Here is a 22,809-nt window from a genome sequence, read left to right as displayed (position 1 = left end):
GTGCTTCCTTTTATTTTTTAATCTAGAAAGTGTGTGAGAAACAATTTATCATAAAAGTTCTTTTAAACGATGGTTCACGTAATAAACTGTAGATGTCGCTGGTTTCGCAGTAACGAGTGCAGTGTGGTATCAGACGAGTGGTGTGCAAGATGACAATAAATCTGTGATGTGATGGAAAAAGCAGGACGTGAATGGTTGTTTCCCTGATTTTAAAAAAATGCTGCCAGTTAAGATGTATTACAATTATCTTCGGACAAGTACTGTACTTTACGGTATGTTGGTCACTCGACGTTCTTACATTTTATAGGTTATGCCCGTTTAGTATGTACGCATAATTTTATTTAATTTTTAAAAATAATCTTACCGTTGATTGTATTAGTCTTGAATCATGATCTTTACTTTAAAATTAATATTCAATAGTATTATTTAATTACATAATAAAATGTCTGACATTTTCATTTATATAAATTCAATTATTTTATTTAATTTAACAGAATGTAGGACATTTTGTGTAGCTTGTAGATTATAATTATTGGACTAGTATTGTTACTAATTTTCGAAAATTAACGGCTATATTTAGAGACAGTGCATTAATAAACAAAAGAAAGTTTAAGACTAATAGGATAATAAAATATTCTTATATAACTGTATGTTAATTTAATTCAACATTGCTGCGAATGTGAAATAAATATGAAGTATATAGTACAATCTCACTAACAAAAAACATTAATAATTATAAATGGCAAGATTGTTAAATATGTAACATTTTCTTTAATAGTTTTTAACGCGATCGATGAATAACAATTTGATATATTGATCGTGTTATTTGGAAACGTACATGCAAATTGATTAATTAAATCGTGCGAATCGGTGCAAATATCTGACCAGTCTTCCAACTCGGAATTTCCAGGTGATTTATGCGGACACGAGAAATGAGTATGCCGCGCGCGTTTTCTGAGAGAAACCGCGCAAATACTATGCGTTTATGAAGTCATGCGTGCGGACTTTAAATCATTCTCACGGAAGAGATCACAAAAATCTGTTGGCGGAATTTTCGAACGAGAGAATCGAAGAAAACATGGATCTATAACGATCTATAAATCTATATGTATAGTCCTCAGAGAAAATGTTCTCACAATTCGTCTTTTCGACGATACTTTAATTCGAAACATCGGCGAAAGTTCAACGTGGTTCGTCGCGCCTGCAAATTGAAAAAGCGACAAATTATTGAGCAACAACTGGCAACTCGAATACCAAAAACCTTGTGCGATGTGTATTGTGAGATTATGTTTGTTAGAAGTGTTTGTTTATGGATAGAATTATAATATTAACCGCACAGTGTAGGGCACGTGCTCGTGAAAGGAGAAAGATACGAAGATTGCCGAACGTAGACGGAGAAAGACGAGCGTATTCCGGAGGGTCGATCGGCCTATTCGCGCGTAAGCGCAGCTTTGTTGGTCGGCGAGCGCCGTTCTGTCAGTATCGTTTTGTGCGTTCGTTTTTTATTTATCCTTTTTGTTCCATAAATTCAAGGTTTCGAATCGTTACGTTTCGCGTAATTTTAGGTCGTGATTGGTTCGCGTAAGAAACATTATCGTTTGATGGGAAATTGACACATTGTCAGTTCTCGATTGATTTATAGATCGAACCGGTGCGAGTTTCTAACCATTATGTAAATTAAAGATTGGATTAATTTTTTCGTGTTTCTTTTTATGCATTTATCTTTTATGTCGGGCGAGAAATGAGCAAGAAGATCGAATAAGGACAATGTATATATATAGTTAACAAAAATGGAATAAGATCCCAGAATTCAGTTCGACGTCGGTCCTTGTCATCCTTTCACGGTCTTAACTCTTTCAAACAGTATTTGAATGGCATCTATCGGTTAATATATAGATCTAAACGATATTCCAATCAATTAATATCATCCCTGCGATTCTCTACTATTCGATCCACGGGTGCACTGTACGTCAAGAATTTCGTCGAGCCATTCTCCTTGCACCTGATTCAAGGTACGCCCGTCCGAATTTGGCGCTAGTGTTCAAAGACCACGGTCTCATTAATTCATTAATAATTAATTGACTTCATTAAATCAACGCTTGTCGTTTTAGGTAATCCTTTCTTCTGATCTTTTCGATCACTATGCCGTGGTTACATGCTTCCAAGTTACCTCGAATCGAACGAAATTAAATAATTTTTGCTCGATTAAAATATCGTGCACGATGCTGTGCGTATTCGATACTTTTAATGCCGGCTCGAGGAGGCAACGTTATGAATTGTATTTTTAGACGACTTAAGCAAATACGTATATTTTTAGTTACTTATTTACGAAGCATTTAACAATTTACATATAGTTTGCGTTTACCAATCGTTTTAGTCGAAAGTGTTTGCTCTTATTAATGACGTCAGTTAATTGTACATTAATATTTACCAAACTTTCAGCGATTACATTTATCAGTTGGTATCTTGTCTTTTTCCATGCACACGAATTTGTTTGGTAACAGTTGTTTGCCATTTCTAAGCTACCTGCAGCTTAACAGAGAAAAGTCACGGGGAACTCACGATTAACTGTTTACATTTAGAGTGCCAGATTAAATGACGTTTACCGTACGCTTACGGTCGAGTGTATGTCGTGTGTAGCAGTTCTGTAGCAATACAGAGCATTTTATTTTCCACCATTTTTTAGGGATTAAAATGTTCAACTTTATCTAACGTTAAAATTTATTGCTGTTCTCGGTGGTAAAATTAATACTTTTAATTTGTTTGCTCGTGCACGTGACGGGGCACATTGAATCTAAAAATAAAAAAAAAGAAAAAATTCAAAAATATTTACATAAAATATGTATCTAAGTGGGTCAGGAGAAATTTCTTGTATCATTCGTATGATAAGTGTCGATGCATTTTAATCGTACGTGAAACTGTATTTTATCGATGGTTCTTGTTTAAGGAGAGGATAGTGGCTCGTGAAAGAACAGAGTTTTGTTTAACGTGTGTATTTATTTTCATAGGCGAAACGTTTCACGGAAATGGCAAAAGGTTTGATGTCGGAATAAAACATTACTTCGGCGCATGAGAAATGTATGCCAAAACGTCTACGTTGGAGGAAGCGATTGGCTGTTAAAACTTTCAAGGTCAACGTTCCCAATCCCAAAGAATTCCTTTGAGAGAATTTTAATGTCGAGCATAGTATGAAAGCCAACCATAAGATACGAATTCGCGAGGGACACGGTCATTCAAAATAAAAACTTTTTGAATGTTTTAGGTTGAAAAAATGGACGCGCGTTGCTACGACAGTTAATATATTCGGTGTTCGTTGTAGTTGGTCGTACTTTCTACCTATTTCACGACGTAAAAATGATTTCCTCGTGGCTTTCACGCTCTTTTTAGTTAGCTGACTGCAAGACGAAGAGACAATAGCAGACGGATGAAGATTGTAGAAGTAAAAGAGTCATGGAATTTTGATTTCATATACAGGGTGTTCGGTTACCCATAGAAAATATTGTAGTGGGAGATTCTGGAGGCCAAAATAGGACGAAAATCAAGGATACTAATTTGCTGATTGAGGCCCCGTTAAAAAGTTATAGAAACTTTTCCGGACACACGGTATATTTTCGGTAAAGAATTTTTTTCTCGAAAATGGATAGGATTACGGAGGTATGTCTATTCACCAAAAATGATTGTAATTGGCCCCCTTAGCTAAAAATAATTTTTTTAGAACGATTTGAATTTTTTAATTTCGCCGAAAAATTTTGGCACCTGTTTGAATTTTTTTCTTGAAAATGGATAGGATTTCGGGGGTATGTCTATTCACAAAAAATGATTGTAATTGACCCCCTTAGCTAAGAATAATTTTTTTGAAACGATTTGAAATTTTTTAATTTTGGCAACTAGGGACTTCCCCCGGTACTTTATCTTAAACATTTGTTTTTCATTTCTAGTAATTTTGTTTGACGCCCTACAGAAAAGATGTGTAATACTTTTTTGTAGGTACCCATAAGCTCTACTTCAGAAAAAAATTTCATTGAAATATATTCACTATTGTAGAAGTTATGGCCGTTTGAAAATTGGACCATTTCTATGGGGTTCTCCTCACTTCACGGGATTAAGGAGCAACTTTTCGAATATTTTTGGAATTTCTACATATTCTCTACCAAAATACGCGTTGTTTGCCGTTTGAAACATTAAAATCCCCCAATCCGTTCAGGAGTTATGATATTTTAAAGATACGCATGAAATTTCGGGGAATCACATCTGGCCTCAGATTAGATTTTCAGTAAGGAATTTTTTTCTCGAAAATGCGTAGGATTTCGGGAGTACGTGTAATAACAAAAAATGATTATAATCGATCCCTGCAACGGAAAATAATTTTTTTAGTACGATTTGAAAAATTTTTTTTTGCCGAAAAATTTCAGCACATACTCGAATTTTTTTCTCGAAAGTGGATGGGATTTCGGGAATATTCGTATCCACCAAAAATGATTGCAATTGGGCCCCGAAACCGAAAATAATTTTTCCAAAACGATTTGAAATTTCTTTTTTTTCGTCGGAAAATACAACTTCTCGAATTTTTTTCTCGAAAGTGGGTAGGATTTCAGGGATATGCCTATTCACCAAAAATGCTTGTAATTGACCCTTATAACTAAATATAATTTTTTTAGTATGATTTGAAATATTTTAATTTTGATGACAAATTTCACAAATTCTCGAATTTTTTTCTCGAAAATGGGTAGGATTTCGAGGGTGTGTCTATCCACCAAAAATGATTGCAATTGAGCCCCGCAACCAAAGATATTTTTTTCAGAATGATTCGAAATTTTTATTTTAATTTTTTAATAAGCCTCGATTATGAAATTGATATTCTTGATTTTCGTCTTATTTTGGCCTCTAAAATCCCCCATTAAAATTTTTCCCAGGAGTGGCCGAGCACCCTGAATATTATAAGATCTGAATGGGACACGGTCCGTTGGTTATTCTTAGTGCACCCTGATCCGGGAAGCCGAGAAGTATACATGTGAAAGAAATTTAGTTTAAGCGTCTAATGAATCGACGTGTAGTCTCTAGTCGGCTGACGTTGCAGGACAGACAACGAGTTAAAAATGATAAATTTACGAGTCGGACTTTGACGACATACGCAACATTATTAATATCGATACAATATTCAGATTTCGAATTTACATTTCATTGTTTAATTAAAAATTGTTTACCGGACTCGATTGAATTTGTCCGTAAGATTTATTATTGAAAGCGGATCCATGGATTCTGCTATATTTCCGGAAACGATTGACGTGAATGCATTTGAATGACAATACGCCATCAAAATAACGGAATAGGCTCTTTCAGTAGCCGTCCCATTGAAAGTAAGAAAAGGTCAACGGTTAATCGAGTATAGAAATTAGAGATACGGCGGTTTCACGTGTACATGTATAATTAAGTTTCGTCATGTTTCTATGCGTGTATTTATGTTGTATTTATGTCGTGTCCCTTGATGATGTACGAGGCATTTAAAATAACATGGTAAACAAAATTACAAATGGTTGGATTAAAATAACTCGAACATGCGTTCAAACTTCAGACACGTGTTTATTGAAGGGGCAAGACCACCGTAAAAACCCGAAATAAAGCGTTGTTTTTTTTGTTGGGTGGATGGAAAAGCGAGAGGATAATAATATTCAAGAATAAAAAGTGTATTTATTCCAAAACAGTGCAAAATGGGGGCACTGGAGCCATTTTCTCGAGGTGGGGTTTGAATTTGAGGCTCCAATGCTCGCCCAATCGCTCAAAAATTAATATTTCAAAAATTCCTTACGTATTTCTCTAGCTATACTAATGTAGCTTTTGATAGTATAGCTGTAAGTTTTTTATTTTTCTTCCAAATACAAATTTGCGCCAGTTACACTGCAGGTGCCTCATTTTGACACGCAGTGTAACTTGCGCAAATTTGTATTTAGGAAAAAAATAAAAAATTTACAGCTACACTATTAAAAGGTACACTAGTATAGCTAGAGAAATACGCGGGGAATTTTAAAAATATTAATTTTTGAGCGATTGGCGAGCATTGGAGCCTCAAATTCAAGACCCGCCTCGCTTGAATGGCTCCAGTGCCTCCATTTTGCACTGTTTTGGAATAAATCTATTTTTTTTAACACTCAACGACATGGTTAATAGCACCCTTGAATATCATTAAAAAAAAAACGCTTTATTTCTGATTTTTACAGTGGTGCTACCCCCCCTCAAGTGAAGGGGCACCCTTGTATTCATGTTGCGTTCAACAAGGGGCCCCGGTGCGTCGCGAGCGGACGTGTGTTTTGACACGTCGAGCGCAGAGGCAATTTTCCTTTACTTTCACACTGCCCAAAAACGGAAAGTTCAGTGTCGGTTTCCGAGGGCCAACACCGCGTTAAACGTATTAATACACGCGCCGGATAGGAGACTCTAATAGATACGTTGTCAAGAGCTGTTGGAAAGTTACCGACCTTGACAGACATTTCGTTTCTTCTAAGATATATTCGCCGTTCAATTAGCGTATTTTTTGCAATAAAAACGTACGCGGGGAAGTGGTCACTTGGAGTGTTCCGTGGTCGTCTTTAAAATCCTCTCAGCTTGCACCAAAGTAAACGATCTGTCTTCGTCAATGTTCTTCGATTTTGTCACATACGTCGTATTGCGTAACCGAAAGTATTATGGCTATATGGAGCATTATTGACACACGGTAGAATCGTCGTGCCGCAATAACCGGTCCCGTCGTACGCTTTCCCCAAACCCACGGGTGTCTCTTGCTCCTCGTCCTCTCTTGTCACGGTTCACCCTCTTTCGTTACGAAAAGTAAGAGGAGCCAAGTTTTCCCTACCGATTTCACCGAATATCTTCGCTGAACTGAAAGCACTTTCTTCGACTCGAACGTGCACTCTCGTTTTCTTCCGACTGGTTGCAAACTTTTCGTGTAAGCCGTGAAAGTGTCTTCCGAGAGCACAGTAGATTAAAACAGAAGTATGCTACCTGGAGAGGTATGGTGCACAAGTTTAAAAAAGTGTCAGTGACCCAGAAACATTGCGTTAGTGATAGTATTTTAAATTGGAGTTAATCGATTGTTAATTGTTAATTGTTTGTTTCAGGTTGTAAATAGTTCTTAGGACCACAGGGAACATGTTGGCACGCCTGTTCGAGATCCATGGCCGGTTTTGCGCCGGTCATCCCTTGGAGGTGATCGTGACGACCTTCACGCTCACAGCGTGCATTTTGAACATGGAGACCGGAAGTGGACAACCGCGAAACGGGGCACTTCCAGTGGCTGCACACTGCCAATCCGGAAGATGTAATTCGGATGTAAGGACACATTGGAACAAGAATTTCATATCCAGCATTGTTAATTTTAATCCTAATCTGAATTGTACAATAATGTATCTGTCACTTCTTAGGACCTAAACGCAGCTGACGTTATAGTCATGACTATAATAAGATGCCTAGCAATACTGTTCACCTATCATCAGTTTCGCAATCTGCAAAAGTTGGGTTCAAAATACATTTTAGGTGAGCACTAGATACAAATAACGATTAGGTAGCTTTCAGCGTGGGTGAAAGCGCCCAGACGCGCGAAGACACCTAATCACCTAATTTCCATAAGTCTACTCTTCCCCATCTCATTCAAACGTAACGTTCCGTCAGGTATCGCGGGTCTATTCACCGTCTTCTCCAGCGTGGTGTTCACGTCCAGCGTGGTGAACTTTGGGCGCAGTGACATATCCGATTTGAAGTGAGTATCTCGCTCAGGAATAGCTCCAGAGCCTTTCATCCTCGTCTGACAAAGTATTTTCCTTTTCCTCTTCAGGGACGCGTTGTTCTTCTTCCTGCTCATCATCGACCTCTCCAAGGCAGTTATACTAGCTCAACTAGCGCTGAACTCCCGCAATCAGGACGAGGTGAGAGCAAACATAGCTCAAGGGATGTCTCTGCTGGGACCAACCATCACGTTGAACACATTAGTTGAGACTCTGTTGATCGGGATTGGATCTTTATCCGGAGTACGAAGATTGGAAATCCTCTGCAGCTTCGCTTGCCTGGGAGTGGTCGTTAATTACATAGTCTTCATGACCTTCTACCCCGCGTGTTTGTCGCTTATTCTCGAGGTAATTGTCACAACGTAGTATCACATGCCTAGCATTATCGTTGACTTTTATTCCAGCTTTCTCGCGGAACGCACGGCATGAAACCGTTGAGCGCCGACAAGATCTTCATGCATCCGCTGAACGAGGAGGATCAAAAGCCGAATCCGGTAGTGGAGCGCGTCAAGTTGATCATGATCGCCGGTCTATTTGTGGTGCACGTTCACAGGCACAGTATTTTCGTACCATTCTTTTTTTTCCCCCTCCCCTCTCCCCCTCTTTTTCTCGCGTAATGTATGTCGGTTTTTCATTTAAGCCGAACTCTATCTTTTATACATCAGACAGCACGCGCGCACGTGGAAAGAAAACATGCACATTTTTTTTTTTTTTCTTACCTCACCGAAACCGTATTGATGTTTTCTACGTTTTTGTTTGTCGGTTTTCTTATTCCCGACTTCCACGGGTCAGGTTCAACTTATTACACAGTAATATAAGTATGCGTTTAATTCATATTCAATGAATTCCGCGAAAAAAGATGGTATCGCGGAGGGGTTTGGACTCCTTTAACCCTTTCACTGCTAAGTTGTGAAGCAGTACACGATTCGACGGTGCCCGGCTACGAATGACAGTAATTATCGATTCTTTTGCGCCGGGTTTCGAGATTTCGCGAGGTTTACGGGGAATTCTTTTTTTAGTGATTGGTGATGGTGAAGCCCGAAGGTTGAAGAATATAAACTCGCCGAGCAATCTATGTAAATCTTTATTGCGTGGAACGCAATCGTTGGAGGATTTTACCGATGTATCTATTATTTTCCATACGTCGCATTATTGAGAATATTTAATAGATTTTACGTACAATAAGCTGCGCCTCGAATGCGTGTTTCTGTATTAATACTGGTTCCTTATTGGCGGCGTGTTTCTCTTTTGATATATTTTTATATCCACTAGCATCTTTAGTTCGCCGATTACATAAATTAAAATTAATTTCCATGGATTAAGAGTGAAATTGAAATTCAATGCTTAGATAAGTATTGTTATAAAGTGTTGTACATGTTTTAGTCGTTGGCCGTTCAAGAACGACGAAAATGGCTACACGGTGGAAGGTAAGATGTCCCCCGCGAGCTCTAACATTGTAGCGGACACGTACAACAAGACGGAGAACCAAACGGAAGTGAAGGAGTATTTGATGAACTGGCTGTCAGTGAGCGCGGACAATATCGTCATACTGATACTTCTTCTCGCGCTGGCGATTAAGTTTATCTTCTTCGAGGACAAGGGCGACATCGCCAAGCAACTACGGTTCAAGGAGGAAGACGACACAGAGATGAAAGTTGAAAGTGAATACACCGCCACAGAGAACATGAACACGTCGTTGCGCCAACGATTCGGAGAAACGCTCCCCGAGGTGCGATCCGCCATTTTCCCTTTGTCAGGAGTAGGCGGAAACTGGATCGAGGACAACAACGAATCTCAGACGGAGTTCACCGACAAAGAGGTGCAAACCGACGGGAGGCAGTTCAGCGTGGACACGTCGAACAGTGAATGTTCCTCTCCTCGATCAAAAGTTCCTAGATCGTTAGAAGAATGTCTCGAAATATACAAATCAGAAGTAAATCCTCATGTGATTCCAAATAAGCAAGAAACCGTACTATTTTCCGTTCTAATATCGTCTTCTTGTGTCCACAGCTTGGAGCAACTGCGTTGACCGATGAGGAAGTTATTCAGTTGGTCAAGCACAAGCATATAGCAGCCTATCAGTTGGAGAAGGCTGTTGGAGATATGGAGCGCGGCGTTGGAATCAGACGCCTCATAATTGGAGAGGCTGGAAAGTTTATCGACGATTTGATTGATCTGCCATATAAACATTATGATTACAACAAAGTGCTTGGATCATGCTGTGAGAATGTTGTAGGATATGTACCAGTGCCGCTTGGTATAGCTGGTCCGTTGTCTATCGACGGTGAATTGTATCATGTACCGATGGCGACCACCGAGGGATGCTTGGTAGCGTCCACCAATCGTGGGAGCAGAGCATTGTTGAAGTGTGGCGTGACGAGTCGCGTGGTGGCCGATGGAATGACCAGAGGACCGGTCGTCAGGTTCCCGAATATCGTCAGAGCCAGCGAGGCCATGGCGTGGATGCAGGACCCGGAGAACTTCGAGGAGATGCAGAATAATTTTAACTTAACCAGTAGATTCGCAAGACTGACCAAGCTCCATGTACGCATCGCTGGCAGGCATTTATTTATTCGTTTCGTGGCGACCACTGGCGACGCCATGGGAATGAACATGTTGTCCAAGGGCACGGAGAAGTCGCTGAACACAGTGAAGGGACATTTCCCTGATATGGAGATACTGTCGTTGAGCGGTAACTTCTGCACGGATAAGAAACCGGCGGCTGTGAATTGGATCCAGGGTAGGGGTAAAAGTGTAGTCTGCGAGGCGGTGGTACCCTCAGACATCGTCACCAATGTGCTGAAGACGTCTGTCCACGCATTGGTGGACGTGAACATAAGTAAAAATATGATCGGATCGGCGGTGGCTGGTAGCGTGGGTGGTTTCAACGCCCACGCCGCGAATATTGTAACGGCAATTTTTATAGCCACTGGCCAGGATCCTGCACAGAACGTCGGCAGTAGTAACTGCATGACGTTGATGGAACCTTGGGGAGCGGATGGTACGGATTTGTACGTGTCTTGTACTATGCCCAGTATAGAGATAGGCACCATTGGTGGAGGAACCGGTCTCCCTGCTCAAGGAGCGTGTTTAGCTATGTTGGGTGTCAAAGGCGCCAACGTTGACGTGCCCGGTGAAAATGCGAGTAGATTAGCTAGAATCGTATGCGCTACGGTACTTGCCGGTGAATTGTCACTGATGGCTGCCCTTACAGCTGGACATTTAGTCAAAAGTCATCTTAGGCACAATAGGTATGTTGGTAAGAGAATGATGTGTATTTAAAATTTTTATAATATGTAATTTTGTTTCAGATCGTCCACCATGGTGACGAATGCAATGATCGCTCCTCAGAGCCATGTGGGAAATACACTGACCGTGCCAAATGTTTTAGAGCCTGTACAAAGTATTTGTAAAGAGTTTAAAGAGAAATGTTAGCGTCGATGGTACATAAAATTGGTTCCGGATCAACGTCTCAGTAGAATGGACGGCCGCTTACGACGTAATATTCCAAAGAAATATTTTTCGTTCATGTTCGTGAAAAGATCTAATACCAAAACGCAAGCACAATGAAGTGATTAGTACGATTTTAATCGGTACAGTAAAATCGATCTTAAATTATAGCCCGAATGTGATTTAAACACGCTATTCGTACGACTTGTGTTGCAAGCAAAGTATAATATTTTTAATATGTACTGGATTTGTATACATAATTTGCAAACAGCTATGCGATTCACGATGGTTGTATAAAATTTAACGTTGTGCAGAAATTAATTTTTTTTGCATAAAACCATCATATTTTTACATAGTGCAATATTAATTTTTAGTTATAGTAATTTAATCGATCAGGATTCACATAATGTAGCAGTAAAAGATGATGTAATGAAAGACTAGACATTATGTGATGTACTGAGTACGTTCAAACTAATGAATATTTTTCATAACTAAAAATAAAACGATATGATTATGGTATTGCAATGCAAATAAAAATTGTAAATTATATACCTTGTTTTTATACGTTTGATGTAGGGGGGAAAAAATCATTTAAGGTCTGAACGCATTAGGTGCAAAGTTTTATTAGTACAAACGTATCGATTTCAACTTCAAACATTCGAGAAAAATGACAAAAAAAATAATCAGTAAAATAAATAATAATCAAGTAAAAATTGTCGATTTTTCGTTCAAACGATTCTGCGAGCATTAAAAATCTTCCGTGATATAAAAGAAACAGGTACTATGTTAGAACACAGCCTAATAAAATACTTCTACAAAGTTTTTTACGGTTTTATAATTTACATTTTTTCATACGTTTCTTCGTAACCACAAGTAGTGCAGGTGTGTGTATAGGTATCATCTTCTTCGTTATACGAGTCCTCTCCAAATTCGTGCGTATGAGTTGCTTTTGTTGTTTTATCGTACAATGAACTTCTGACTTGCATTCGCAGTTGTTTGATCTGAATAACAAGAAACAAAGAATATTTATAAAGTCTATTTTCAGTTTTTAAACGTAACACGAGCATAATATTACAGTATTAAACGTGTTTGTTACCTTCTTGTTAAACTTTTTAATTTTAGACCCTTCTCGTTTCACATCGCGTAGCTCCCTCTCTTGTAAAAGTTTTTCTTCGGACCCCCAAACTTTCAAAGCTCTTTCTTCCACTTGTAAGTGTAGATACAATTTCATTTCGCCCCAATTTACATTGTGAGGGTTCTTTCTTGTGATGTATTTCAAAGGGGGTTCCCTTTTATCAAAATCACAATCTTTTAACAAATATTCTTGTTTAGCTTCTGTTTTTGTTATCAATGAATGTTTTCCTCTGGAATCTCTGGAATAAAACAAATAACAATAATAACATTGTTATGTAGTATAATTACTCCTGTATGCACATTTGTGTACCTGCAATTATCACATACAATTAAATCAAAGGTTTGCAAAAGATAGGAGTCCTTGAACTCGGATTTACATTCAGTACAATGAGGTAAATCGATCACAATGGGCGCAGGATCCGCTACTATTTTTAACTGAAAGGAAAAAATTATTAAATATTTCAAATTTCTGGTGTTTATTACTTTAGAATTAAATGTTTAAATATACCATTTGTTCTTCTAGGTCATTGTTCTCTTCTATAAGGAAACCAGCTCCACTGTCTATGACCCGTTGCCCTTGATTTTGTGTTAATTTACTCTTTGTTGAATCTCCATTTTCGCTTAAAAAATTACATGTTCAAAAATTAAAATTTGCACCCTATGAGGTTTCGTAATAACTATTATTTCGTAAGTTGTAATATTACATCATCCGCTAAAGGATCAATAAGTAGAAAAAGCGTACCTTTTCGTATAAGGATGGGAAACAATTTTGGATTTCTTTAGTAACAATGCTTTCTGGCGATTTCGTTCCGCACGTTCTTTAAAATGTTGAGTATTTTCTATAGATTCTTTGTCCTTAGAAGGATCTTGTTCTATCGCAGTAGACATCTTTTCTATGTAGCGTTAATTGTTATAACATATAACTTGTTTTAAACGAAGCAATGTTGAATCTAATATAAATCCATACACAAACAATTCTATACTAAATTTACTCGTTTACATGCATGTAATAATAATTCTGCGTGCTACGTCGCGTGATCGTCGAGCATTAAGCTTTAGTTTCCATGGAGGGAACGAAAGGTTCTGTTCATCATGTCGGACAAACGTAATTCCGCTACGTTCGACCCGGTTTCTAAAGAAATGATAATAAAATGTTAATGAGACCAGCTTGTTGAACAGAAAGGGTACATAGTTTAATTAAATACTTCGAAAATAGTAAGAATCATTGTGTGTACTGTGAGGACATTTAATTTGTCACGAAGGTACAGGTACATATGGTGCTAGGTTCTCCATTGGCCATCTATATCATTCTATATATCGGTACACTTTGTGCCTTACGATAGATTCGATAAAGTATTATGTAAATAGGTGTGTTATATGCATGCATAAAGAAACAATTCATTTTGCAGCACAAACTGCTAAAAGTTTGGAGTCTGACCGGATACTTGTGTGGGGATTTCCCCTTTAAAGTCTAAGGTTGCTCGTGGTGGCGCTACCGTCGTGTCGGCGCTGGTGTAGCGAGCGCGTGGAAGGGGATTCATTACGGTTCCGGCCGTTGTCCACGTAGGTTGGGTCCGCGCTCTGTTTCCGCATCAAATATTGTATAGTTTAGTAGAAGGAAACAAAAGAGTGGGGGGAAAAAGGTAGCACCATATCACAGATAAAGACCAGACTCATTTCACGTATATAACACATTTATATTTACAAATAACTCGATGTAATAAATATTAATATATACATATCAGTTCCTTATAATAATATAAGAGTACAGAACCTACGCTATACATGGAAATTATAAAGCTTCATGGTATTTATCGATGACGATTTCACGCGTTCGAATTCTTATTTAATCTGCATCACAATGTTCGTATAAAAAAGAATAGGCGATTATTTTCTCATTAAGAGTTCGTAACAAGTGTCGAATGTACACATAGACGGCGGCATATCCTCCATTAATTTTATTATACATAAAGCGTGGGCTATATGTTTTTGCTTCTTCAATTCCTGCACAAGGATTTCTGTATTTCCTTTTACGTTTGTCAGAGATCGGTTCATAAGGACATGTTCGATTATTCGACCGTATATCTCGTGATTTGGATCGAAAAATGATGTCAGATTTTTTAGAAATAGCATCTCCAATATCGGCGCTGATAGAATTAATTTCTGAAACACAAAGTGACGTGTTAAAAAATAGATTTACAAATTATATTTTAATTAAAAGATAAACGTACTTTGTGATTTTCTTTGAGAATATTTACAGCTTCTTCGTGAAGCATCGAATCGTCGATATCTAGTCTAATATAAATCGCGTGTTCGAGAGGAATCTGCCGGGTATTTAAAAATTCCTTAAGCATCTGTTAAATATAATTTAAGGAATTAGTAACATGTAATGAATTTAATTATATTATCAGATGCAATTATCTTCATAAACTTACATCTGGCGAAGATAATGCTTCTATTAACATTTTATATTCTTGGAAAATTTGTTTGTTGTGCTTGCTTTTGTCTTTTTCCGGTATATACACACTAACTAATTTCATTATTTTTAAAATCGGATGATTGTCGATAGTCGTGTATGCAGGATCATTGAATTTTGGCCACTGTAAAACCATTTCCTTTACTTGATTAAAATGGTCGACGTTTCGTATTTTATCAAACATTTTTTCAAAAGCTTCGAAGCGATCTTTTTCTGTTGCACATTCGCCAATATCTTTTGTTAATGGAATATTATTGTCTATGTTCGAATCGTGTTTTGGAATGTTTGTCTTGCTCTTGTCGGTTTCTGTATCTTCGTCAGAAAAGTTGCCCCAATCATCTGTCCATTCCATTATATTTTTACCATCAGATTCAGATAAGTTTTCTTTAATTTTATTATTGTTGTCAGTTTGTGAAATTGACTTCTCGGTCGACGTTAATTTCTTTTTTGATTTTTCAGAGTTTAGACTCTGAATGAGCTCGGTATTAGATTCCTCATTTTTCTCATCATTTCCTATTTTCTGATCATCTTCAGCTTGATTTGTATCAAAAAACACTGTGCCTTTTACTTCTTGATCGTCAAGCAAACGCCTTTGCCAATATTTAAAATTTTCATAGATATCAGTGTCTTTACTTTTGTGAGCAATATTTATAATTTTCCATATTAAATTTAACGGGTTAAATAAATATAAATTTTTGGAATCTCTATATAATCTTTTATATAATTCTAAACAATAGTAATATATCGCAGTTTGTGTATATAAATCTGTTTGTCGAAGTTCCGTTAAAACGTTTTGTGTTTTCATTATGCTATTCTTTTGTACACTAAATAAATACGACATTCCTAACAACCAATCGTCTTGCAAAGTGTATTTTGCACATTCTAAAAATACTGAAATAAACGAATTATTAACAAATATATCAAATTTTGAACGTAAAGCTTAAATTCTAACACTTACAATGATTAATATCGCTCACTTCTAATCCACAGCAAGACGATTCGCTCAACATAGCTATTCTTAAAAATGTCTGACAGCATTTTAACTTTGTATTCTGTATATCCAACATCGAATAATTTGTGTATTTAGTATCGAGATCGCTAAGCTTATAATTTTTGTGCAAACATTCGTAAAAACATGGAAAGCTTTGGACATCGCCATTATCCCTCTGATTCTCGTTAATATATTCTGCATCACTATCTTGGCTATTCGTAAAGTTCAGTTTCAATCTAGACTTCCAAAAGTTCGTATCTCTTATGCTTTTGATTAAACCAAACGTTGACTCTTTCATCATATTTGCAGAACTCTTTACCATTTCTGTGGATGCTTCAAACATTTTTGGAACAAATTCTTTCGTCTCCACTTGTGGCTGTAAATTAAAAACACTATAGTATAATTTACTGTCTACAGTATTAATATTTTATTTGCTTCTTACAGTAGTCATTGCGTCTATAAATTCTTCTTCGCTGTCTGCATCATCGGCGTCATCAAAATTATCAAACTCATTCGGGGGTATCCAAAATTCCAAGTATTTATGCAAAATTTGTATTTCTATCAGATGCACTTGATCCAGTGCTTTGCCCAATATATCGCTAGGCCCATTGTTTATAGCAAACCATAAACACACTTGTTTAGTTTTTAAATCTTTATAATCTTCGCAGTATCCTAAATTTGAGGCAACCGTCCACGCGGGAATGTAATTATTCTGCATCAATTGTTGACAAGTAGCAGCACAAACGTTAAAGTCCTTCACCTATGAAAATACATTGTAGAAAGTGTAACATTTTTCATATTTAAAAAGACTACTTTACCTCGAGTGCCTTCTCCGCTATCAATTTCAAAACTTTCCCTTCGCGCGCCTTTTTATTATTTTTCTCGATTCGCAAGTAAGTCGCCAAAGTTAACAATCTTTGTCGACTTTTGTGGCCGTCTTCGCGCCTGTTTAAACAATCTGCTATCAATTTAAGTCTGTCCTGCATCAATCTGACTTGCAACGGTAGTATATTGATATTGAACTCGTTCAAAATTTGAAGTGAATTTATCAGATCATATTCTTCTTTTATTTGTGCATTATCGTCGACAATTAGGTGAAGACAAGCCCTGAAACAATATTATTTATAGTGTTTACATCCCCACTCTTGCAGCAGTCCGCTGATTGGCTGACTTCGTCAACAGGAGTGGGGATGGAAATATACTGCGCGGCGCACAGTCTGCGCCTTCCTCTCGCGGAAGACGGTACTAACCTAGCCAATTCCATGTTAGAATCAGTAAGAGACTTTGAACTATTAAAATATTCTTTACTAGCTTCCAGTATTAAGTTCACTGCCTTTTCATACGATACTTTCAACAGAGACTGTTCGTTTTTCTTGGTTTCAATTAACTCTGCGCAATTTTGTATGTTGGACTTAACCCCCGACACCAAACGTGCTGATACACAGATTTCAAAACATATCTCAATATCGACGCAACTAAAAATGAGACCGTGAATTTCCAACATCTCGTTTAACAATTGGGCCCATTGTTTCTCATCCGGAGGAGGGATTCTTAAAACAAAAACATTCATGAAACATTTTTATAAAAATAAACATTCAAATGTAGCATCAACTTACATTTTATTCAAGCCTCTTGCCATTTGAATTAACAATTGTTTCGCAGCCTCAGGATTGCTCTTATTTTTTCGTAACGCGTTCAACGTAGTTTTAACCCCATACTTGTTTAAGATTTTTGTACACTCGAGCTCTCTGTCAAGTTCTTCGATTAAGGTGTACTTTTCAGCGATTCTCTTTGCACCGCGATCTTTTGCAATAGAATCTATAATGCTCATTGCTTTCTCATACATATCAGGATCATTGCAAGCATATATACAAGCTAGTGCTAAAATAACAATGTCCTCAATCATTTGAACAATCTCGTTATCTTGGGACTGTTTTATGTATTCAAAAAGTTTCACCGATAATTTTAGATCTTCTTTACTAATGCATATCAAATAATCACTGAACAAATGCCTTTCCAATTCTCTGCCCTAGGAATTGAAATAAATTAATGTCAAACGAATTCTTAAAATCTTTTTGGAAAATATTCGTGCATACCAAATACTGATGCCTCCTTTGTACAAACGGCAATATGAAATTTTTTATATCGTCGACGAAACTTTTCTCGGTAGTCGTGCTCATTAACAGCTTAATTTTTTCCAAATTAGTTAGCTTTTGTAACTGGTCCAGAGAATGATCTTCCAGGCCTACTTTGTAAATTAGATCATCCAAAGTTTCCAGATCTAACAGCAGATTTTCCAAACCATCAACGTTGTGCAATTTCCCAATTTTTATCAATTGCAATGCATTATCGACCATGTAACTGTTTCTTTCGATTTGATAAGCTCTGGATTTGTACCACTTTTGTAATAGCTCCGGAGTAAGAGAAGTATTTCTAATAAAAAAAAAAGAAAATATACCTTTGTATAAAAATGATAAATATTGATCCATAAATAATAGAAAATGCAGTTTATATTACTTGTATATAGATAGCGATGGGTCAGACTCGTAAAGTAACTGCGACTTATCGTCATTTTCCAAATTAATTATTTCATTGAATTCAGTTTTCTCGGACCAATCCTTTTGTCTTAATTCACGTTGATCGAGCAATAATAAGTTACCATCTGTATCACACTGTGGTAGAAGCTTTATATATTTCGATGGATTTAAAGTCTCTGGGAAAAAGCTAATTATTGCTAGCCAATGGGGTAGTAAACTTTTGCTATAATACGTGAACATAATTTCAACTCCTTCGCAATCGCCATCTTTGGCGAACCTGTGCTTAGTGAAAGAATCATATTAAAATAGATACATAAACTCTTACATTATATTATAAATAATTTATATTTGTTTATACCTAATCGTGTTCTCAATTGCCGAAAGTTGTCGAAACTCCTCGTAAAAGACTTTATTATATTTTAACGAGGCTCCCAAAATAATTTCGTAAGTGAGCAATTTATCTAAATGATTCAGAAGCTTTCTTCTATATTTGATCAAGTCGCTCTGAGCATCTGACAAATGTTTGATGTCAATTTTATCGAGCAATTCATTTTCTTTTTGCAGCTATATTTTCATTAAGGTTTGGAATGATTTAATTTTCCTTACCAGGTATTATATATCTTGTATTATGCCAAATAAAGACAGATAAGCTTACCTGTCTCAAACTTACGCTTCCTTCGTCCATTTCGTTCCAATCTTCATCTGTGTTGTCCACTATAAATTTCCCATTATCACATTCTCCGATCGCTACCAATGTTTCCAAGTTGGCACCTTTCAATCCAAAATTCAATAATTCTCTTACTGCTTCTATAGTATCCGGTACTCGAGTAACACACTCATGCAACACCCAAGATCTTTTCGTAACTTTGCTCAGATGTTCTTGAATCGCATTCAAAGACAATTCAGACTTTCGCCACTGCGTTTGGTAAACAAGATCCGTATCCAAGTTGTACGTATTAGCCAAGGCCAAAGCTTCTTCGTACTCCTGTAAAACATTTTTTTAAAATTCTCGTTTCATCTAATACAAGATACTTTGAATCCTAACTATTCCATACCTCTATATCTATTTTTCTTGAATAAAGTTCTTCGGGTGTGGTACTTTTGAGACCAAGGATTCTATATGTTCTAAATAACACCCTTGATTTTTTTCTTTTGGGTTGAAATTTTTCAATATCAGTTATAGAGTATAAAGTACTTTGCACTAAATTTGTAGTGTAGTTTAATATACTAATTGGTTCTAATTCGTCGTGCTCCTCTTCGCTTTCGGATGAGGCTTCTTGAAAATTTAGTATGCCTTTTATTATACACAGTAGACCTTCGCTCACCCAGTAATCGAATAATATGTATTATAACACAAACCTGATATCTGACTTTCAGTATTAGATTCTCTGTTTCGTTTTTTACTCGTAAACGTTTCACAGTCCAGACACAAAAAGCCTCGATCTGGACCAAGTTCACATATTTGTGGCTGTCCTGCTAAAAACTCAGGACTCGTGCCCAAACGATTTTTTAAATTCTTTGTGGAACATACAGAGATGGATCCAGTGTATCTTGCAATTATAATTGCCTTTGAGAACACCAATTGATATCAGACATTTGAACATACACAGAATAAACATTATTAAAAAACAGATAATACCTGGTGAGACCACCAACCGATGTCCAATGGGTGGAATTCGTTAACACCTGGTGGGAATTTTTTTGATTTTACATGCCCCAGAGGATTAGGTGTATTGAAATCTGGTTGTTCGAACAATTTCCATTTCTTTTGTAACAATAAATTTGGCAGTGCCCATAGCGATATTGAGCCATCGGAGTGCAAACATGTCAGAAATTGACTATTCGGAGAGATTTTTATTTTGAATATGATCGACTCTGGTTGCAAACTTAACGTTGGAATGATACTCCATATAGAAAACCTTGACGAAGTTTTTGATTTGTCGTCAAAGGCAAATGATAATTTACAGTATGGATATTCATCCAGGTGTCGCCATGACGTTAAACCACTTTCTGAAGCTGTTGACTACAACAAAATATGTAGTATGTTATGCTACCTCTAAATCGACCTACTTAAAGAATGAACTAATTACCGTTAATTTTTGGGTTATTGTGTTTCCAGCAATATAAAATAAGCAATGCTTTTCATCATAAGTAACAGCATTAACGCCATTTTTATAAAAATTACCAAAAGAAAATTCATAATTTGCTTCGAAACCATTGTTCACTGAAACATGATACGACCTGAGCAGACCACTATATGTAATTAACAAAAATTCGTAGGACCACTTTTCAGATTTTATTCTCGGCTTAAGAAATATCATAGATGCTATAGCATCTCCGGCTTCTAAAATATGAGGGTTTTGAGAAACAGTCTTCGGACTGATGTTGAAAATATTGTTTCCAATTGCATTGTAAAAGGAGGTGTAACCGTTACTGGATGCTAACACAAAAAGCGTTCCGTCTGGACTCCAAGAAATTTTACGCCAGTGTGGAAAAGCATCCTTTGGAACTAAAATTATAAAAAAATGTGCAAGAAATATTAGCATTTCTATATTTTCAACCATGCATTTGTTACTAACCAGAGGCTTTTCCAATGATCGACGAATATTCATCTTTTGCTTTTCGAATTTCTATGACATTTTCTTGTAAAATAGCTAGTAAACGTCCAGAATCCCCGATCGCAAATTTCCATGGTAACGTAAGACTGATTTGTTGCGATATGCTCTCTGGCAAAGAGTATCTGTTATTGAGATATCTAAGAGCATTTTTAATTGTCCCAGTTGTCGGTAATATTACAGCATCATTTTTACATTTCTAAAAGAAACATTATTTTACAAACACGTTAATACACGTTCATGTACGTGAACCATGTGTGATCAAATAATTTTCTTTCATTACACGCAGACGTAGACTTACTATCAGCTCCGGTTCTTGCTTTCGGACAAAATACTCCAATAATTCATAAAGTATCGGTTCATTCGATAGTTCATCAGAATTAATCATTTTACGGCCGAAAACATAACCTATTGCACCAACAAAAACATAAACCAAACAGTGAAATCGGTTAGAATTTGACAAGTCACTAGTACAACGGTATATTTTTCTTTACCTTTAATCAAAGATAAATGAGTTTAGGTAAAAGTTACTTAACCGTCCTCATATGGGTAAGTTTTTAAAACTAATTATCCGACAAATATGTAAGCAGATTTATTAAAAACAGTTTAGAATGAAAAAACCATGTTCATGTAGTATCTGCAGCGACGACAGCAGTGCAAGTGCATAACCAGTGGTTGTCAACCGCTGCATATGTGCAGACACTAGCGCCAGTGTGGCCAAATCTGGTACGACGAACTTCCTTAGCGTCTAGCGGAGTGGTGGGGGTTGTCGATCTTATGGTCATTCAGTCAAGGGACTCCCCGGCGAACGGAGGTCAGTGCTCATCCTTTTGGTCCCCGAATTCAGCTTTATACAATTATTTATGAAATATATGCGTCAATTTTTGACACTGATCGAATGCTGACATGTTCCAATTAATAACAGTTTCCTTGCAAGCTTTACAGATGACAGGAAAACTATTTTCAGCGTTTTGGCGGGAATGACCCGGTAAGGCACCTCGTGTTTGTAGGAATAAATACACAGAGTAAGTCCGTTATCTAACAATTAGGTATAAATTAAACTGAAACTGACAAAAATTGTAACTCTAATAAATAATAAAACAATTACATTTTAATTGCCCATTATTTATAAATAGTTGCTTAGGATATAACCACAGGTACAAATTAATAAAAATAAGTAAAGTAAAAGTTCCATTGAATAATAGAGATTATTTGTCATTTAATTTATAGATTTGAGAGTCCTGTTTGACCAAGGTTTAAGGAGATCTTAACTTTCATTTCTGAAGTTGAGGATACTTGTTGGACTAAATGACCATTAGAATGGATTATGTTCCTGTTACCAAGTTTGTTTAGTAGCATTTTGGTAACATGGTCATGAAGTTGATTGGGATTATCTGCACGGAGTGTGCATCAACAAAATGTTTCTAATAACCCTCTACGCATCGAAGCATGCCACGGCTATCTAGAAACAATTCATCTCAATCATGTCACGGGTTATGTGCTTGATTTACGCCCGCGAGGTCCAGCATGAAACCACTCCTTTCTTTTCTACGTTGCACTATTGTTCCCTTCTTCATTCTATTTAATTTACTTTTCTCTCGTTTCATAGTGCAACTGCTGGTAACATTGTAACGAAGTAGAAAGACTTTTTGAGCCTTCATCCACATTATCTTCATGGGGAATACAAAAGTTTTTAATATCTATGAGCGGTTGTCGCTCTTGCTTTGAAAGTCAGCCAGCTAGTTTTGTTTACACAGCTGTTGGCTGCTCGATTCTCAAAATCTCTCACGCGGAAGAAAACCAATATTGGAGATAATCGTGTACGTTTTAC

At 36.9% G+C, this 22,809-nt stretch overlaps 3 protein-coding genes across 5 annotated transcripts; 1 reads left to right on the top strand and 2 right to left on the bottom strand.

Moving 5' to 3' along the window:
* Positions 1 to 11,336, top strand: LOC122399914 (3-hydroxy-3-methylglutaryl-coenzyme A reductase). 2 transcript variants are annotated; one of them, XM_043400981.1, is made up of 9 exons: positions 1 to 272; positions 7,113 to 7,323; positions 7,416 to 7,527; positions 7,663 to 7,750; positions 7,826 to 8,123; positions 8,180 to 8,328; positions 9,159 to 9,708; positions 9,786 to 11,026; positions 11,087 to 11,336. In XM_043400981.1, exons 2-9 carry the CDS (start codon positions 7,144 to 7,146, stop codon positions 11,208 to 11,210), a joined length of 2,742 nt encoding a protein of 913 aa, XP_043256916.1. In that variant the 5' UTR covers positions 1 to 272; positions 7,113 to 7,143; the 3' UTR covers positions 11,211 to 11,336. The 2 variants fall into 2 exon arrangements, with proteins under 2 accessions (XP_043256916.1, XP_043256917.1); XM_043400982.1 differs by lacking the exon at positions 1 to 272 and adding an exon at positions 1,413 to 2,012.
* Positions 11,337 to 11,467: 131 nt separating this feature from the next.
* LOC122399957 (DNA repair protein complementing XP-A cells homolog) lies at positions 11,468 to 13,695 on the bottom strand. 2 transcript variants are annotated; one of them, XM_043401064.1, is made up of 6 exons: positions 13,565 to 13,695; positions 13,102 to 13,491; positions 12,868 to 12,979; positions 12,670 to 12,794; positions 12,322 to 12,598; positions 11,468 to 12,226 (listed from the first exon to the last, which is right to left on the bottom strand). In XM_043401064.1, exons 2-6 carry the CDS (start codon positions 13,245 to 13,247, stop codon positions 12,065 to 12,067), a joined length of 822 nt encoding a protein of 273 aa, XP_043256999.1. In that variant the 5' UTR covers positions 13,248 to 13,491; positions 13,565 to 13,695; the 3' UTR covers positions 11,468 to 12,064. The 2 variants fall into 2 exon arrangements, with proteins under 2 accessions (XP_043256999.1, XP_043257000.1); XM_043401065.1 differs by lacking the exon at positions 13,565 to 13,695 and having other exon boundaries at positions 13,102 to 13,252; positions 13,360 to 13,374.
* Positions 13,696 to 14,168: 473 nt separating this feature from the next.
* LOC122399906 (neuroblastoma-amplified sequence-like) lies at positions 14,169 to 21,620 on the bottom strand. Its single transcript, XM_043400964.1, has 19 exons — positions 21,473 to 21,620; positions 21,280 to 21,386; positions 20,943 to 21,177; positions 20,454 to 20,872; positions 20,003 to 20,386; positions 19,723 to 19,930; positions 19,419 to 19,639; positions 19,019 to 19,348; positions 18,722 to 18,927; positions 18,344 to 18,640; positions 17,923 to 18,259; positions 17,443 to 17,855; positions 17,077 to 17,376; positions 16,645 to 16,933; positions 16,269 to 16,586; positions 15,794 to 16,202; positions 14,795 to 15,726; positions 14,591 to 14,713; positions 14,169 to 14,522 (listed from the first exon to the last, which is right to left on the bottom strand). Exons 2-19 carry the CDS (start codon positions 21,364 to 21,366, stop codon positions 14,247 to 14,249), a joined length of 5,784 nt encoding a protein of 1,927 aa, XP_043256899.1. The 5' UTR covers positions 21,367 to 21,386; positions 21,473 to 21,620; the 3' UTR covers positions 14,169 to 14,246.
* Between the last annotated feature and the right edge of the window lie 1,189 nt (positions 21,621 to 22,809).

This window comes from Colletes gigas, unplaced genomic scaffold, assembly GCF_013123115.1.
Source record: "Colletes gigas isolate AHSC1104 unplaced genomic scaffold, ASM1312311v1 Colletes_gigas_Sc00015, whole genome shotgun sequence".
Lineage (NCBI taxonomy): Eukaryota > Metazoa > Arthropoda > Insecta > Hymenoptera > Colletidae > Colletes > Colletes gigas.
This window is presented reverse-complemented; position numbering and strand designations above follow the sequence as displayed.

What these genes read in the sequence shown, in the direction of transcription:
- LOC122399914 (XM_043400981.1), top strand. Translation starts at nt 7,144, where the DNA reads ATGTTGGCACGCCTGTTCGAGATCCATGGCCGGTTTTGCGCCGGTCAT. An exon ending in CCGGAAGATGTAATTCGGAT is followed by an intron (nt 7,324 to 7,415) that starts GTAAGGACACAT and finishes GTCACTTCTTAG; the next exon opens with GACCTAAACGCAGCTGACGT. An exon ending in AGTGACATATCCGATTTGAA is followed by an intron (nt 7,751 to 7,825) that starts GTGAGTATCTCG and finishes TTTCCTCTTCAG; the next exon opens with GGACGCGTTGTTCTTCTTCC.
- LOC122399906 (XM_043400964.1), bottom strand. Translation starts at nt 21,366, where the DNA reads ATGATTAATTCTGATGAACTATCGAATGAACCGATACTTTATGAATTA. An exon ending in GAAGCGTAAGTTTGAGACAG is followed by an intron (nt 18,928 to 19,018) that starts GTAAGCTTATCT and finishes ATGAAAATATAG; the next exon opens with CTGCAAAAAGAAAATGAATT. An exon ending in GCAATTGAGAACACGATTAG is followed by an intron (nt 18,641 to 18,721) that starts GTATAAACAAAT and finishes CACTAAGCACAG; the next exon opens with GTTCGCCAAAGATGGCGATT.
- LOC122399957 (XM_043401064.1), bottom strand. Translation starts at nt 13,247, where the DNA reads ATGTCTACTGCGATAGAACAAGATCCTTCTAAGGACAAAGAATCTATA. An exon ending in TCCCATCCTTATACGAAAAG is followed by an intron (nt 12,980 to 13,101) that starts GTACGCTTTTTC and finishes TAATTTTTTAAG; the next exon opens with CGAAAATGGAGATTCAACAA. An exon ending in ATTGTATGTGATAATTGCAG is followed by an intron (nt 12,599 to 12,669) that starts GTACACAAATGT and finishes GTTTTATTCCAG; the next exon opens with AGATTCCAGAGGAAAACATT.